General features: G+C 37.7%; 1 protein-coding gene across 3 annotated transcripts; it reads right to left on the reverse strand.

The window, feature by feature from the left end:
* Positions 1-446: 446 nt before the first annotated feature.
* GPR85 (G protein-coupled receptor 85) lies at positions 447-6,049 on the reverse strand. 3 transcript variants are annotated; one of them, XM_007504160.3, is made up of 3 exons: positions 4,642-6,049; positions 4,362-4,476; positions 447-3,102 (listed from the first exon to the last, which is right to left on the reverse strand). In XM_007504160.3, exon 3 carries the CDS (start codon positions 2,929-2,931, stop codon positions 1,819-1,821), a length of 1,113 nt encoding a protein of 370 aa, XP_007504222.1. In that variant the 5' UTR covers positions 2,932-3,102; positions 4,362-4,476; positions 4,642-6,049; the 3' UTR covers positions 447-1,818. The 3 variants fall into 3 exon arrangements, with proteins under 3 accessions (XP_007504222.1, XP_007504219.1, XP_007504221.1); XM_007504157.3 differs by having other exon boundaries at positions 4,341-4,476; XM_007504159.3 differs by lacking the exon at positions 4,362-4,476.
* Positions 6,050-16,927: the final 10,878 nt, after the last annotated feature.

Genomic DNA, 16,927 nt, shown 5'->3' on the forward strand with positions numbered 1-16,927 from the left:
TACAAATTCCAGTTATATTATTTTTTAAAAAAAGATGATCTGTCAGATTTTTATCATAGATTGTACTTCTTGAAACTGAAAATTTATGGTGCTAAACTATAACTACCTTCTAAAATTAAAATGCGGTGCTTATTTCAAAACTCTTAGTCAACCAGGTATGTTGGTCTGCAACTTCAAATAAAAATGGCCTGTTAGAACAAGGATGATAGTTAATTATGGAAATCCTACAATGCAACTGAAGATCATGACCATTTATCAGATTTGTGCTCCTCATCATTCATATATCTTTAGTTTGGGAGTATAGCAACTAAAGAAAATAACACACCGTTGCATATCTACAATCTCCCTATTTTGTGCTTCCTAACTAAACCTTTTTTAAAAAGATGAATGTCAAAAAAAAAAAGAAAAATTTTATTCCAAGAAAATTAACAGGCTACACAGGTAAATTTTGGCAAATGCAACTTTATATTGAAATTCACACATCTGTATCTTAAAGAATGAGACTCACAGACTCTAATGTATTTCTAAAATACCAGAAATCATATTATAAGCTTTCACAAGTTAAAACTCAAATAATTTAAAACGACCAATACACCCAATGTGCAGAAAGTATAAACAAGACTGTGCCTTCAGTAGAATAAATGCTCCACAAATTGTGCAAGATATCATACTAAGGCTGCGGTCTCCCCGTGACAGCTGACTCAAAATATAAACATACATCAACTGCCTGTGTTTCTCAGAACAAACTAGAATGGGCAGCACACCTTAAAAAAAAAAGATTCACATTATCCCAATGATGTGCACCCTAATTTTTCAAACCATGGGAGAAAAAGGAAAGAGAGGATTAAGTGATCTTTCATGCACTCCCAGATGACTGACCAGAGTTAGTACAGATTCAATTTTCCTTGCCTATTTGCTCCAATGATAAATAAAATGGAAAATACTAGATAACCCTTTAAGGCAACGTGTGTTGATTCTGTATTATTAACGACTGCTCAATTATGACTGGATATTACCACTAATGTTGCCTACCAGACAGATATCTAGTATTTGCAAAGTATAAAATGAGTCGAGTAAACCTTTTTGTTTTTACCAAATCAACCAACAGCTACATAACATAGTCCAATGCTAGTAATTTCACCAGTAAGAAAAATGGCATTTAGAAACAGTAACACACTTGAGGGTGGGATGGGGTGGGGTGGGAAGTAAACTCAAACTGGAACCAAAATCCTGCTTTTGCAATGCTCCCCAAAACTTACAAGGCAAAGAGATTTTTTAAAGTGTGATAATCCAATAATGAATGGCACATCTTTAGTTGATTACAGTACTTTAAGTCCCCCAGTAATTAGTCTTTGCAAAAACAATAAGAGTATGAAATGTTTCAAAGTCTTCAAACTTCTAAAATTAGTTTTTTTGTTTTAATCAACACGTTTACCTCATGTCAAATTAATTTATTAAGATGTCCAATGCTAATCTTTTTTTTTGATGGTCTTATCTTATGTAGTGATATACACAGCATTGAGCACTGATACTTAGCACCTGCTACTTTCAGGATCTAGATTTCCACCACCTAGAGAAACTTAGGGCAGTGGTTCAGTCCTTTCTTAATTACAAACCTTCACCAATGGTCAGCAGGAACACTTTGAGATTTTAAAATAGGATTATAGGTGAGCTAATGCAAGGACTGCAGAATGTTGCCCAAATCCTTACAACTGCTGATCCCATTCTTGATTTTCTTCTCAAGATATGGCTACAGGCCACAATTGCTTAGCAGAGAAGGGTAGTGTTTCACAAGGCTAAAGATTTACAGCTGCTCCCTCATATAACACAGTAAGGTTCCCTTGGTAACCTGGATTTTCTGCAGTAAAGAAGGGTTGTGCTGAAACAGCGCCTCAGCTCCCTGTTGGAGAAAATGCAGACAAAAGGATTGATTCCTGCTTGGGCAAAACTCATCCAGACAGCGGCTGTTAGAAATCCCCCTGGAACTACAGGCCCTCTTGCAAAAACTCTCCAATAACAGGCCACCAGGTAGGGGCCCCACAAGGCGAGGAAGAGGAAAGTCATGATGTAGAACATTCTGCTGATTCTCTTTTCCATTTTGAACTCGTCTAAGACCAGCAGCCTTCTTCGGCCTGTGGTATTTGCATTCTGCCTAATGCCCAACAGGGTGGGTGGTGTGGGGCCCCTTCCAAATCCCGCCAGCCAATTAGCGGCCGCTTGACCGCTGGCTCCTGGGCCATGAAAAGTCCAGTTCTGGCTGACCGCTGCTACAAACTGGACTGGCTTCATTTTCCTTCGATCGTGGACAAAAAATATCAGCTTGAGGTAGACAAGCTGTGTGGCTAGGAGTATGAGGGCAAGGAGCAGCATAAATCCCAAGGAATCATTGGCCCTGAAGGAACGGTGTTGAAAGGTGCATTGGTCCTCCTCCCTAATGAATGAATAGGTGCCCACATCTAGAACTGGGGGGAAAGCCATCGCTACGGAGAGGGTCCACACCATACAGATGACAGCCAGACAAGTCCAAAAGGTCAGCCTTTTTGTATAGAAGCGGTGGTGAGCTATCGCTAGGTACCTGGTGACGCTGATGCAGAACAGCATGAAAGCAGTGTGGAAGCAGGACAAAACCCCCAGGAAGGCGATCACTTTGCAAGTCAGAGTCCCATAGGTCCAGGTAGAGCCATTTTTAACAGAGGTGAATACAAATGGGAAACAAATGGCAGATCTGAGAATATCTGAGCAGCAAAGATCCAACAGGAAGTAGTAAGGAGCTCTATGCAAGGTCTTATCTTTGACTAGCAAAATGGAGATCAGAAGGTTACCCACCACGCTGACTCCTATTATGAAACCCAGGGAAGTCAGTTTCAGAAAGGCGGTTAAAGGAGAGAGATTTTGCAAAATGTTGTCAGCTGCATGGCTATAGTTCGCCATAGATGGATGGATGCTAAGGATATTGCCTCAGTCAAGTCTCATGATCTATATATAAGAACAAGGAAGAGATAGATCCATACATTTTACTGCAAATGTAATCCACAAAAAAGAAATGATTTGGTGTCTAGTCATACATCCTCTTTTCTTCCATCTGATTTGCCATTAGAATATCTGAAAAAAAATTGAGCTATCAGTTCTTAAGTTAACAAGCAATGATGTCAGAAAGTACTAACATGAAGCTGTTAATTTATGGGAAAGCAAATGAAGTTGTAAAATCTAGTATTTTTATTTGTTTTACATCTGATCTTTTTTTCCCCTTTTTTTTGGCAAACATTGGAGGTACCTAGATATCAAATGTAAGCTATAAGCTATTCAATTTTGTCTGAAATTTCAAAGGATTGGCTTGTTTATGTTTTCTTAAGTGATCCAGTTCAGAAAGGGTCTCTATGTTTCAGAAAAAAAAGGTTAATTTTACTTGGATACCTTTAAGGTTTAAGGAATGAAATGTTCCTTATTTAAATGGTGTCAGCCTAGGAATTAATCATTGGCATACAAAATTAAGCCTACTGAGACCCCTGATATAAAAGACACAAAGAGAAAGGAACATTATCTCCATCTATCTGAGGTCTTAATATTTGTCAGTGTTTTACAGATAGCTGGTCTGTTGATATGGATCACACCCAAAGAACCCCTGCAAAATTTATGTATTTTAACCAAAGCCCATGAAGCACATGAATCCGAAACAGTCATTTCTGCATATTGTCTAGGCAGAAGAGTATTTGCTCTTTCTCCTAAACCTAAACCTTTAGACTTTAGAATGAATAGAGAGACTGGTCCTAGGAGGACACAACAGTGATGTGATTTAGTCTTTTGTCGTCCCCCTCCCCCACCCCTTCCCCCACCTTTTTGGCAAGAATCTTTTCTCTTTTAAACCCACATGATTCTTTGCAATGGTTAATGTAAATATTGGCCAAGGAAACACACCCAGAGGAATAATGCACTTCCATTTGTAAGCCTTGGCCGCCTGGATTCAAATGAATTTAACGTGAACTGGTCTATGTTGGGTAATTAAGCCTCTCCCATTTACACGGCTATTCCTTGCTCCAAACAACAAGTAGCTAGATTTTTAAAGCAAAAAAAAAAATCCCCACATCTACCGGGGTACCCAGATCCTGGGTTTTGGGGCCACAACACGGAAACCAGGCTTTTCAGTCCCCCCCCCCCCAATCTTATTCCCTTTGCTACTCTTATACCACCCCGAATAAAGCCACCCCAAACCCTGGCAAAATCTGCCGTTGGATGATTTTAATTTCCCCACTGGTGTGTCCCCGGGTAAATACCGACAGCACCAGGCATATTACGAAACCTGAAATCCACCACCCCTGGATTTATAATAGAGAGATACATACACATGCACACACGCTACATACACGGAGAAGGGAAGAGAAATCGCTTCTGTGCTGTAAGGGAGCTGTTCTTGGTGGTTCGCAGCCCAATTTCCCTCAGTCTTGAAATGCTCTCCTGACAAGGAGCTCCCAACAAGCCCTGTTGAAGATGCATTGTCTGTGTGTACTTCCATTATGCAGTTTATTGTCAAAAACCACAGGGAGGTATCTCTGCCCGTGAACCTGCAGCTTCATCACTGCCGCCCCCCCTCTTTTCCCCCCCACCCCACCCCCACCCAACTTAACCAAGAGCATATCCTCCTACCTGTTGGTATTGGATATCCTGACAGACTATAGCTTCTTCTTTCTATAAATTGCTGATTTTTTTTTTTGCCTTAGTACCTTGACTGAGGATCTAGTCAGTGGGTCCAACAGCGCCTGCGCGTTGGAGCCTCCTTGAGCTACTAGCCTCGTCGTCCCCTGTCGCAGCGGCACAATCTCTCCCAGTAACGCAGGAGCCCCAGCAGCGGCAGCACCAGCAGCAGCAGCAGCAGCGGCAGCAGCACCAGCAGCAGAAATAGCAGCAGCAGCAGAAACAGCAGAGGTGGTGGTAGCAGCAGCAGCAGCACCAGGAGCAGCAGAGGCAGCAGCCACCGCCTCAATGAGGGCAGCCGCAGCAGCAAACCGTTAGCATTGCTAGTTGGATTTATTGAAGATCCTGTCCGGTCCGCCTGGGAATATAAAGGATTTGGCCCCTCTGGTGTCTTCTCAACTTTTTCTCTGCCTTCATTCAAAGTGGGGACCTGGAAAGAACTCATTATGCTCTTCTCTCCTTCCCCATCACCGCACTGTTGTACTTTGCAATGCATTAGGTCCTACGACCAGACCAGTGCCCGTCCCCTTCCTCCCTAGCTTCTCCGCACTCCTCCTCCCTCCTTTTTCCTCCCCTCCCCCTCCCCCCTGCTTCCCCCCCCCCCCTTTCTTTCCGTCTTTGGGTAGCAGAGCTTCTTTTAGTTTCCTTCTCAAATGATTCCCAAGCCGATCCTTGAATTTGCAAGCTAGCAGAAAGACTGGTATATAGAGGGGGCGGGAAAAGCATAATTTTATTTTAATTGGGAAGAAGGGGAATCGGTTAGTACAAGTTACCTCTGTCCTTGTTAATCATCGGTATACGCAGATATGTATATTACTTGGAAGAAGCTAGCCACGTCCCATCTCATCTCCCTCTTGCCAAGCCGCATAGCATATGGTGCCCATTCTACCTCCATAAACACGACTAGAACGAACAGCCTAGGGAAGGTTTTCAAATGACATTTCTTTCCCCTTCTGGAGACAAATATGCTTTTTGTTTTCCACCTCAAAAGTACAGTAGAATAGATGAGTGATGCCAAAGCTGTTGAGTGTGAGAGCCTTCCCCCCCTCCCCCAATACAGAAGAATGCTAGTAAGATAACAGGAAACATAAAGTTATATCTACCTAAAGGTTCTGATGATATCACAGAAACTATATAATCAGACATTTGGGTGCAACTAATATTACCAAAGCTATGCCTTTCCTTATTCACCGTTCCCCAGGTAGTGTTTTGTTTCTGAGATATCACAAGATTTTTAAACAACAAAGAACCCCAACAGACATACTTTCATTAATTCCCACTGCAAAACGTCTGCCTCTCTTCTTGTATGCTTATTGCTTTATAATATTCTGCTAATGAAACACAGAAAAAAAAATAAAGGTCTTCTCTACGGTAATAATTTGATCTCTAGGCAGCTATAAAATAGCTCTTTGCTGGGTGGTGAGACAGTGACATTCGGGAGAACTCAAGCCAATCAGGGTAGAGATAATATGAGTTGATTTGCATATCACATTCCTATTGGATACACTGCAGTAAAGGTTCCCCCCCTCTTTAAAGCTTAAAAATGAATACTTCACCATCATGATGTCACAGCTGTTACACAAAGCCCTATATTGCTAAGATGGCGATGATGTAACACTTTTATGATTATACTAGGATTTTCTTAACTTATTAAATACACGGGGAATATTTTGCCTAAAAAGGCAACACAGCCTGTTGTTTTAACATCCAGTTATTGTTAAAAACATCAAAATAAGCCCCAAAAAGTACTAGAAGAACGTAGCATTTTCATTAAAAAAAGAAAAACACACTCCTCCCTTTGCCCAAGAAAAATGGATTTAGTCCAAGTAATATATCTTCTCTCTCTTATTTATGGGGAGAGATTGTAAATTCACATTTTATGGAAATGTAAATGATCACATTTAAATTTCTTTTGTACTTTCAGTGCATTTATCTTTCATAGTTCAAATGCACTTTTAGCATATTTATTATATATTTTATATCCAGAGAAATTCAGAAACAGGAACTCACCCTTTTCCCAAGAAATTCACAGTTGGCCTGAGCCAGTTGGGGGCATCTTTGGAAAGTTTATTAGTTTTCTTAGTCCCTTGGGGGTTAATAGGCTAAAAGGGAGGGAAAATCTATTTTAAGATGATCTGAAAAAATTAATGGAGATTTTTAAAAGTATTTGACTAAGATAGAACTTTAACTGCCCTCTTCAAACAAAGAGTCTCTAGTGCATGTTAAAATTAGACAATGCCAGATATGACTATGAAAAGTACTTTGTTCAGTAACCTATTAAGTACTGACATCAAGTGATCCATAAAACAATAAGGAGAAAAGTGAGTAATTTAGGCTGCCCAAAGGAATAGAGGTGGGATTAAAGATTTAGGATCAGAGTACATTTAGATTTTGGCAGTTCATGTAGTTCAACTCCTTCCATTTTCAAATAAGGAAGCTGAGGACCAAAAGGACTTAGATGTTTGCCCAGGGACATACAAGTAGGGAGCAAGTGGTGGAGCTAGGATATGAACCAAGGTTCTTTGACTCCAAAGCTAGCAGACTTTCCCACTTTACCAAACTTTGAATTGTTTTCTAATTTAATTCCTGGACCCAAGGCACTTAACCTCTATGGACCTTAGTTTCTTCATCTATAAAATTAGGGAATGAATCAGATGGCTTCTAAAATCCCTTCCAGTCCTAGCTCTATGATCTGATAATGACTTTACCAAACCAATGTTCAAAGACAGTAAGAGCAAGCCTAAGAGAGTAATTTCCAAAGAATGGAATGGAACTGGAACTACTCATTGTCACTAAGTGATTCTATTCACCTATGCTTCAATTTCTCCAGCTGTTAGACCAGAATGTCATTTTTGTGCTTTACAAGAGGGGCTGAAGAAATTAATGAGTATTTTCAATGTGTTCATTAACCCTACTGGAAAAACCAGTGGAGTGTGCTTATCCCTACCTAAAGAGATGCCCCACCCCCTTTTTTAACAGAGAAAAATTACATACATTTTACAAGTTCTCAAATGTATAGTTGTTATTTCCCAATCACTTGGGTCATGACCTTATTTAGTATGTTAAATTCTTTTTTTCATTCTACCTTTTAGCAACCACATTTTGAAACTAGGAAGGAAGACTTAAGAGAAGATGACACTTGCGAGATGAGTTAAATGGAGTGAAAAAAAAAAAAAACCCAAAACCAATCAACCAACTAAAACCCTGGCTTGGAAGATTTTAGAGGCTGACATTTTGGTACAATAGAACAGTTGTTATGTTGAGCACAATTCAGGAAGACCGATGTTCTTTGCTCGATTTGGTTTTTTTGTAATAAATATATAGGTAGAGTTTCAGTAGAGAAAACAAGCATTTTTTAGATGATAGGACCACAATTCAAAATTTTGCCAAGTGATTCACAGTACCATGATGTGGGAATAACAGAGTTTTGGGCTGTTCTTTGTTTATATGAAAAGGTACATCACAAAACGAAATGTTCTTGGAATGTGTTGAGAATCATAGACCATAAAGAAATATTCTAATAAATGACTTTCATCTTTTTCAATTCTTCTCAATTGCTAAAACTCAACTACCACACTTTCATCTTGTTCTCAGTTCTTACCAAGATCTCACAGGATATTTAAAATTTCTGGTGTGTGTTTGTGTGTATGTGTGTGTGTTGCTTTCCTAGAGTAAGTTAACATAAGTCATATGCTTGAGCTAACTTGTCCTTTGGGTCACTTGTAATTTTCATTATTCTGAGATTATAATGTTTTATGATTCATAGCAATTCTTTTGAAGAAGACTGATATTAAAGAAATGGGTTTAAATGGAAGCAAATTATTTAGGATTATGTTCTTTATATTTATATTATGTGCTTTGTGCTTTCTATTTTTCCAAAAGCAATTAAAATTAGTCTCCTATTCAATTCTGGATTCATTTTATTGTATATCTAAGGATATTCTGTGTCACCATGGAAAAATCACTCAACCTCTCAGTGCTCCAGGCTGTGATTTCATTGATGTAGGGAACTCCCTCTTCCAACTGCTAACCCTTCTAACAAAGTCACACACAGTATGTGCCAGTGCCAGGTGCTTGCTCTCTTTGTCTCTGTCTCTGTCTCTGTCTCTGTCTCTGTCTCTGTCTCTGTCTCTGTCTCTCTGTCTCTGTCTGTCTCTCTCTGTCTCTCTCCCTCCTCTCTCTCCCTCTCCCTTCTCTCTCTCTCTCTCTCTCTCTCTCTCTCTCTCTCTCTCTCTCTCTCTCTCTCTCTCTCTCTCTCTCTCTCTCTCTCTCTCTCCCTCCCCCTCTCCCTCCCCCTCCCCCTCTCTCTCCCTCCTCTCTCTCCCACTCTCTCCCTCCCTCTCTTTCTATCTCTCTCTCTCACTCCCTCTCTCTCTCCCTTTCGCTCTCCCTCTCTCCTCTCTCCCTTCTTCTTCTTCTTCTTCTTCTTCTTCTTCTTCTTCTTCTTCTTCTTCTTCTTCTTCTTTTTCTTCTTCTTCTTCTTCTTCTTCTTCTTCTTCTTCTTCTTCTTCTTCTTCTTCTTCTTCTTCTTCTTCTTCTTCTTCTTCTTCTTCTTCTTCTTCTTCTTCTTCTTCTCCCTTCTTCTCCCTTCTTCTCCCTTCTTCTCCCTTCTTCTCCCTTCTTCTCCCTTCTTCTCCCTTCTTCTCCCTTCTCCCTTCTCCCTTCTCCCTTCTCCCTTCTTCTTCTTCTTCTTCTTCTTCTTCTTCTTCTTCTTCTTCTTCTTCTTCTTCTTCTTCTTCTTCTTCTTCTTCTTCTTCTTCTTCTTCTTCTTCTTCTTCTTCTTCTTCTTCTTCTTCTTCTTCTTCTTCTTCTTCTTCTTCTTCTTCTTCTTCTTCTTCTTCTTCTTCTTCTTCTTCTTCTTCTTCTTCTTCTTCTTCTTCTTCTTCTTCTTCTTCTTCTTCTTCTTCTTCTTCTTCTTCTTCTTTCTTCTTTCTTCTTTCTTCTTTCTTCTTCCTCCCTCTCCCCCTCTCTCTCCCTCTCCCTCCCTCTCTCTCCCTTCTTCTCTCCCTCTCTCCCTTTCTTTCTCTCTCTTCTACATATACATATATTTATGAGATATTCATACAGTAACATGTCATGACTTGACCAAAATGAATTTTTCATCTACTTGCTTGATTTTCCCCCCTAATTTGGGTGATTATGCTCTTTTCTTTTGAATTGTTATGAATTTCATTAGGAACACTTCTTAGTTCTCTAATACAATGTGATCTTTGAATGGGAAAATTTGGAGAATCTTATCAAAAAGAGAATTCTTCTCTGAACATGATAATATCCTTTGTTTTAGTCAGTTGTATCTCACATACAAGCAGTTGATTCTGCAATGACTACTATACCAATAACCATCATTTCCTAATGGTTAAGATAATTATATTCATCAGTATGATTTTTACTCATTGGTGTTTAAGAATGATAAATACTGAAATGAAAATAGCAACACTTGTTTTTATATAGTGTCTGCCTTTTTTGGTAGTCTTTAAATTTAGGATCAATTCTGGTCTAGCTTAGGAGGTTTAGATGTGGCCTTGTCTAACATGAAAATGATGAACAAGATGATTTTTTTTCCTCTAGTGGTTTTCAACTAATTTTCTTTTCATAAAATGGTCCCAGTATGGCAGAACTCCCTGGGTTCTTCACCTTTTGTTGTGAGTATTTGATGTGCATGTGTGGGTTCATCAGTGGTGATAGTGGTATTGGTAAATAACCATGGAAGAGAGGCAAAAGTGGTGGAACAATGAGTGTGGGTGTGTTTGTGTTCTTAGAATAATTGGGAAACAGGATATTCTGTGCTGAGGGGAGGAGTCCAGAGAGAATGCCACATTGTGTAATTGATTAATTAATTGAATATTTGGGTGAACACATACATACATAAATATATGATATACATTTATATATTCCCATATACATGCATTTCTCCATACTGACACACATATCTATACATGTAATATACAGGTTCCCGTGTTTCAATAAACTAGAATATAGTGAAATATATATCTACAATATAGTGAAATATATATACTATATATTATATCATGTTAAAGATAATTAGATCTTCAATGATTTTGAAAGTACTTCAAGGGGGCAGCTTGGTGGCTCAGTGGATTGAGAGTCAGGCCCATAGATGGAAGGTCCTGGGTTCAACTTTGGCCTCAGACACTTCCCAGCTGTGTGACCCTGGACAAGTCACTTAACCCCATTGCCTAGCCCTTACCACTCTTCTGCCTTAGGACCAAAATTATTGGCTCCAAGGTGGAAAGTAAGGGTTAAAAAAAAAAAGTACTTCAGGATTTCACAGGGTTATCAAAAGAGGCAGCAACTGTATAGGAAAGGCTTAGGTTCAACTTCTTTTTCCAACATTTACTGGTTCTGTGGCATTGGGTTAGGCATTCATCAGTTTCATGTTTTTAAAATTGTATAAATAATCCTCGTAATGAGCCAATTTCTGAAGTTCCTATGTCAAGCCCTGGGTAGGAGTATGTTGTGCTAAAACTGTTCTATAAACCTTTAAGTGCTCTATAAATGTGCATTAATTATTATCATTATTATATCATTCTTTTCATCTTTTTTAGATGAGAAGATAAAAATGGCCTATATTCAAATAGTCCTAGAACAAGACCCTAAAATGAGATTATATTTTTTACCTGCTTTGATACTTTCTGGGCTTCCCTCTTGACTTTCTCTTCCTCCCCCATGCCATAACAACTTTTTTTATCCTGGAAGGTCACTATGTCCCTGGCCTCTTCACCCCGGTAGAATACTTTGGCCTTACGGCCCCTTACTCTGTTTGGTCAGTTCCTCCTAGAACTTCCATTCTGGGGAAAGTGTACATGCTAACCACATCTTCATTCCTCTCTACACTCCATGTCTGGCTTTCTGGAGTTTCTCTAGCCTGCCTCCATGAGTGTCTTCTCCCTCAGTTTTCATGCTCCTCACCACTACTTTTCAGCATCCTTTTATATGTTGTCTTCCCCTATTAGAAGGCAAGTTCCTTGAGCGTAGGTAGAGACTGTCTTCCTGTCTGCTTGTATTTCTATTCTCAGGACTTAAGAGTGCCATGACTAGCATTTAATAAATGTTTGTAGGCTTGCTGTTGTTGGCTATATTGTTCTAGGAACTATTACATAGGTGGATAAAAGAACTGCTTTTTGAAATTAAAGAGGAGTTTTAGGATATAAGGTAGACTCAATGAAATCATCCTCAGAACAATTACAGTAGAGGATAGAACACTCATTATCAACCAATAAGTATTAATTAAGTTTCCACTGTATAGCTCATCCTCTTTCAACATTATATTGAACTTCTCTGCTAAGTCTATACAGTTTGAAAGATTTTTGTTTCATGTAGCTTGGGATTATAAGTATTTTGCAAAACAAGATAAAATGTTCTTAAATTTTTATGAATCAATGTAAAGTTTGAATGATTATGAGCAACAATATTGTGTGTAATGGTGGTCTGGCTTCAGTGGAGTTGATTGTTTGAGGTCTATAAGATATTTTTAGTACATGGATTTATCATCTATTAGTCTATGAAAAGTAATTAGCTACTAGATAATGTCTTGCCAGATCTGTGGTAGGGGGGAGATTTTTAAAGCCTGGAGTGATGTATTATATAATCTCTGCTTTTTTCTTGCATAATCTACATTGATCAGTAAATCTAGTCTCCTTCTCTATGACTCATCTGTAGTTTCTGGTGCTAGTTACCTGGTCTTGAATCTCCATGATAAACTCTTCTGTTTCCACAATCAAATCTTCATGAATTCATGACCATGTTAAAAAAAAAATTAACTTTTTTTTGTAATTTCTTACAGTGTAGTAGTATTCTACCACAATCACATGCCACAAATTATTTAGCCATTCCCTAAATGATGGATATGCTTTCAACAGAGTTGCTAGTAATATTTTAGCACATATAGGCTATTTTCCTTTTTGCTCTGATTATCTCAGGAAATAAACTTAATAATGGTATCACTGGGTCAAAAGGTATATATAGTCTCATAACTCTTTGGGCATAAAAACCTACATTAAGTTATGAAGAGTGAAACAAGCAACCCCCCCCCCCAAAAAAAAAAAACACCATTATATACAGCAACAGAAATATTGTTCTAAGGATGACTTGTGTATGTCCACATCCAGAGAAAGAACTGATCAATAGAAATAAGAAAGACAACTTTATCTATGCAAATATCTTTTTGTCAAATGATGCTTTCTCTAATGGGTAGAGAGGAGTTATCTGAATATTTTAATGTAACAAATAAAGAAATCAAGAAATTTTAATTTAAAAAAATCTTCCTGACAGCCTTTGGTTTGAAGCTTTTTTTGTCTATGTATTATTGACTGAGTTCACATGGATACTGCTCATGGATGGCCTTTTCATTCCATTCTTAGACCTTTCTGTTTTATGGGCTTCATTGAGAGGATAACATGTTTTTGGATTTCTAAATCTAATAATTAGTGTCTCTTATAAGCTTTTAATATTACTTTGTAAAGTAATGTATATATGTAGCAAAATACCTCTCTAGAATTTTTTCCCATTTGTCTGAGAATGCTTATCAATTTCTCCCCTCATTTTTGATATCAAAGTATTAAATCTTCTATAACTACCTTAGAGTGATAGTTCCTTGTTTGTTTTTACTAGGATCATTTTCAAATCTGTTATGCTTTTGAAAAAAATATATGTATCGACTGACATTTTGTAGCTGTCAGTTGCTTTAAATATATCCTCTTGGTTTCAGAATGCTACTATACTTACCCATTCACATGTAGCCTTCTCTTTGATGTTTTCATATGCTTGATGTATCTTGACTGGAGGAGACTAAGGTATCATTATTGACTCAGTGTGACTTCTATATTTATACTCAAAATCTTTAGTTTTTATTCTTTCATGTTTAATAAAACTTTTACACTTAACACGTCTAAATGATATTTTGATATCATTGGAGAAATAGTCTTTGAGATGAAGGAGCTATTTATTGGTGGAGCCATATAGCCTGATGTCATCAGTATCCATTAAAAAAGGTAATTAGATGACTTAGTTTGACTTATTTAATTTGGAAACAATGCTTAAGACAGATAGCATATTTTAGTTTAGGCATGAACCGTAGTGGACATAAATTGTTCCTGAAATTCCACATTTTAAATGAATCTTTTTTGGCATTATCGTGTTGGTGACATGTTTAAATAGAGAATATACATTATAGATTTAGAGCTATAAAAAGTCTTAGTGGCTATCTAATCTAACCCCCTTTATTTTACAGATGAGGAACCTGAGACTAAAAGGTCAAATAATTGCCCCATCATCACATAAGGGATAAAGGTAGGCTTTGAACCAAGGGCCTCTCACTCCAAATCTAGTATTCCTTCCATCATTCCACATTCTTGCACAATTTTCCTTATGGGAATTAAATACTTTGACATCACTACTTGGTTCTGTTTGATGTATTTGGAGTTCTGTACATGTGACTTATTTGTGAATAAGCCATGAGTATAGAACTGGGTTCAAAGGCTTTGTGATAGTCAACAAAAGAGGTTATAGATGTGGTGGTGCTTGGGAATTGGTGAAAACCATTTTGTCTGATATTGTCCCAGTCCTCCCCCACCAAATACATGCAGGCTAATATTATATACCCAGAGAGTGAATATTATATTGGGCACAGTTAGAGGTAAGTTCTGTGCATTTATGGCTCTTATTCCTCACTCTCTTATTCCTCTACTCTCACTTTATTGGTCCTAACTGAGCTACAATTTTCTCCTATGGTTGATAGAGCTGTCTCCTTTTGGTGCCAGTCAGCTTTTTGTCTAAAACTCTCTATAAATTCAAGTCCTGAGAGACTTTGGGTCTTCAACCAGGTTTCAAAAACCATTGCATACATTCCACACTGGAAAACACCCTACTGTGTGCTGTCCTAGCATGGAGAGCAAGAGGGCTATACACCAAGACTGTTCCCTGTTGGCATCAGATCTTCTCTCCATTTGAGTAGTTTTATTTATAGAGTTATATTAATTTCCATCAGTGTATGGTTCTACTGCTAGTCATCCAAATCCTCTTGTACTCTTGGGCAGCTAGGTAGCACAGTAGTTAGAATGCCGGGTCTAGAATTAGGAAGATTCATCTTTCTGAGTTCAAATCTGTTTTCAGACACTTAATAGCTCTTTAGCCCTGGTCAAGTCATTTAACCTTGTTTGCCTCAGTTTATTCACCCATAAAATGAGCTGGAGAAGGTAATGCCAAGCCACTCTTGTGTCTCTGCTAAGAAAATCCCAAATGAGGTCATAAAGAGTCAAATACAATTAAAACAACTAAGTAACAAAGTTCATCCTTCCACCCTCAAGATTTTTGGCATATCATTTATACTTCTCTGTCAACATATCATTTTCTTATAAATTATTTTAGATTTCTTTGTGATAGAGAGCAGATTATTATTCTCATCATCGTCACCTTTAGGGCCATCAATTCTATTGAATAGTACTATAGGAAAGGATTCTAGCAATTTAACTTTTGAACTGGTTATTTTGGATCAGTGAGAACTCTGAATAACGTGGTTGAGATTGGAAAACAGACACACCTGATTTTTTCTTTCAGAGGCAACTTGGCAGTCTGTGGGATAGTGTGCTGGGTCAGGAAGATCTGAATTCAAATATGGCCTCAGATATTTATTAGCTATGTGACCCTAGGCAAGCACCTAAACTCTGTCAGCCTGAGTTTCCAAAGTTATAAAATGTATAAAATAATATCTATCCTCTACTAACAGGGTAATTATGAGGATCAAATGAGATGATATTTTTAATGTACTTAACACATTACCTGGCACAGAGTAGGCACTTAATAAATGTTTCCTTCTTTCTTTTTTCTATTCCATCATATCATAGGAATTTCAAAATTTTATTCTAGTTTTATAGGAAAATCACAGTTCCATTCTATTCAGTGAACATTCATTAAATACTTACTATGTACAAAAAAAACTAGGCTATATAAAAAGATTTAATAAAACACTCTTCCTATCTTCATGGAGCTTAAAACATCAAGTACTTGGTCTCCACTAATTTTCGCAACAAAATAGGTAAGCAACAAATGGTAAGTTCCAAGAGCTAGAATACATGTTATATCAATTATGTGGCCTGATTCGCTGGTTTATAACAATAACTGATATTTAAATAGCACTTCAGGCTTTTCAAACTGGTTTAATTACATTATCTCATTAGAATCTCATAGGACTCCTGTGAAATTGACACTGTTAACATTATCAATCCCATTTTACAGATGAAGAAACTGAGACCAGAAGGGAAAATTACATTCTCATAGTCACATAGGTACCAATTGTCAGAAATGACAGTGTCAAGGCTGACTATTTTAGCTGAGGTTATATTTATACCTTCAGTAAATAAAATATAAATGTGATATCCTCATCCTAATAAATAAATTACTAATATCTTTTTGTTAAATTATGCCTTCTCTAGTATGAGGAGAGGTGGGAGATACCCAGAAATATTAATTTAACAAATTAATTAATTTTTAAAAATAACCAAATGACAAAAGCCAGAAGGAAGGCTAATGCATATGTTTTTCATAATTCCATAAGGACACTATCATAATCATTTTTTCTTAGGCAGAGATCAGTTTGTAAAAAAATTATCTTCATTAAAAGTTTACTTGGGAACACTGGAATTTTGAGACCTGCTATATCCACTGTGATATTTGGCTATTATTATTTCATTAAGTTGTCAGTGAATATGCATTAAGTGCTTACTATGTACTAAACACTGTGCTAAGTGATGATACAAAAAAAAATTTTTTTTTAAAGTCCATGCCTTTGAGGAGCCCACAGTCTCTTGGGAAGCAGAGTGGAGACAGCATGCATGCCAAAGAGAATAGAGACATGACCTTGAAGTCAGAGAGACTTGGGTTCAAGTCCTATCTCTGTCATATACTGCCTGTGGGAAGCTGAGCAAATCACCTAACTCCTTTGTGAGAACTGCATTCATAGAGGGAGTTTCCTATACCTCCTGGAAGTTTTATACCAAGGTAATTACAGGTCTAGTTCCTAACCTTGTCTTTATTTACATAGTATCCTTCCCCTTTTAGTCATATACATACTTACAGTTGTTTGCTCTATTTGGGATTTTCTTGATTTAGAGACTAGAGTGGTTTGGCATTTCCTTCTCTAGCTCATTTCACAAATGAGGAAATTGAGGCAAAGAGGACATCTGAGGTTGCATTTGAACTCATGAAGATGAGTCATCCTGAT

Source organism: Monodelphis domestica, chromosome 5 (genome assembly GCF_027887165.1).
Source record: "Monodelphis domestica isolate mMonDom1 chromosome 5, mMonDom1.pri, whole genome shotgun sequence".
Classification (NCBI taxonomy): domain Eukaryota; kingdom Metazoa; phylum Chordata; class Mammalia; order Didelphimorphia; family Didelphidae; genus Monodelphis; species Monodelphis domestica.

Excerpts from the sequence above, each read along its gene's own strand:
- GPR85 (XM_007504159.3), bottom strand. The coding sequence starts at position 2,931 with ATGGCGAACTATAGCCATGCAGCTGACAACATTTTGCAAAATCTCTCT.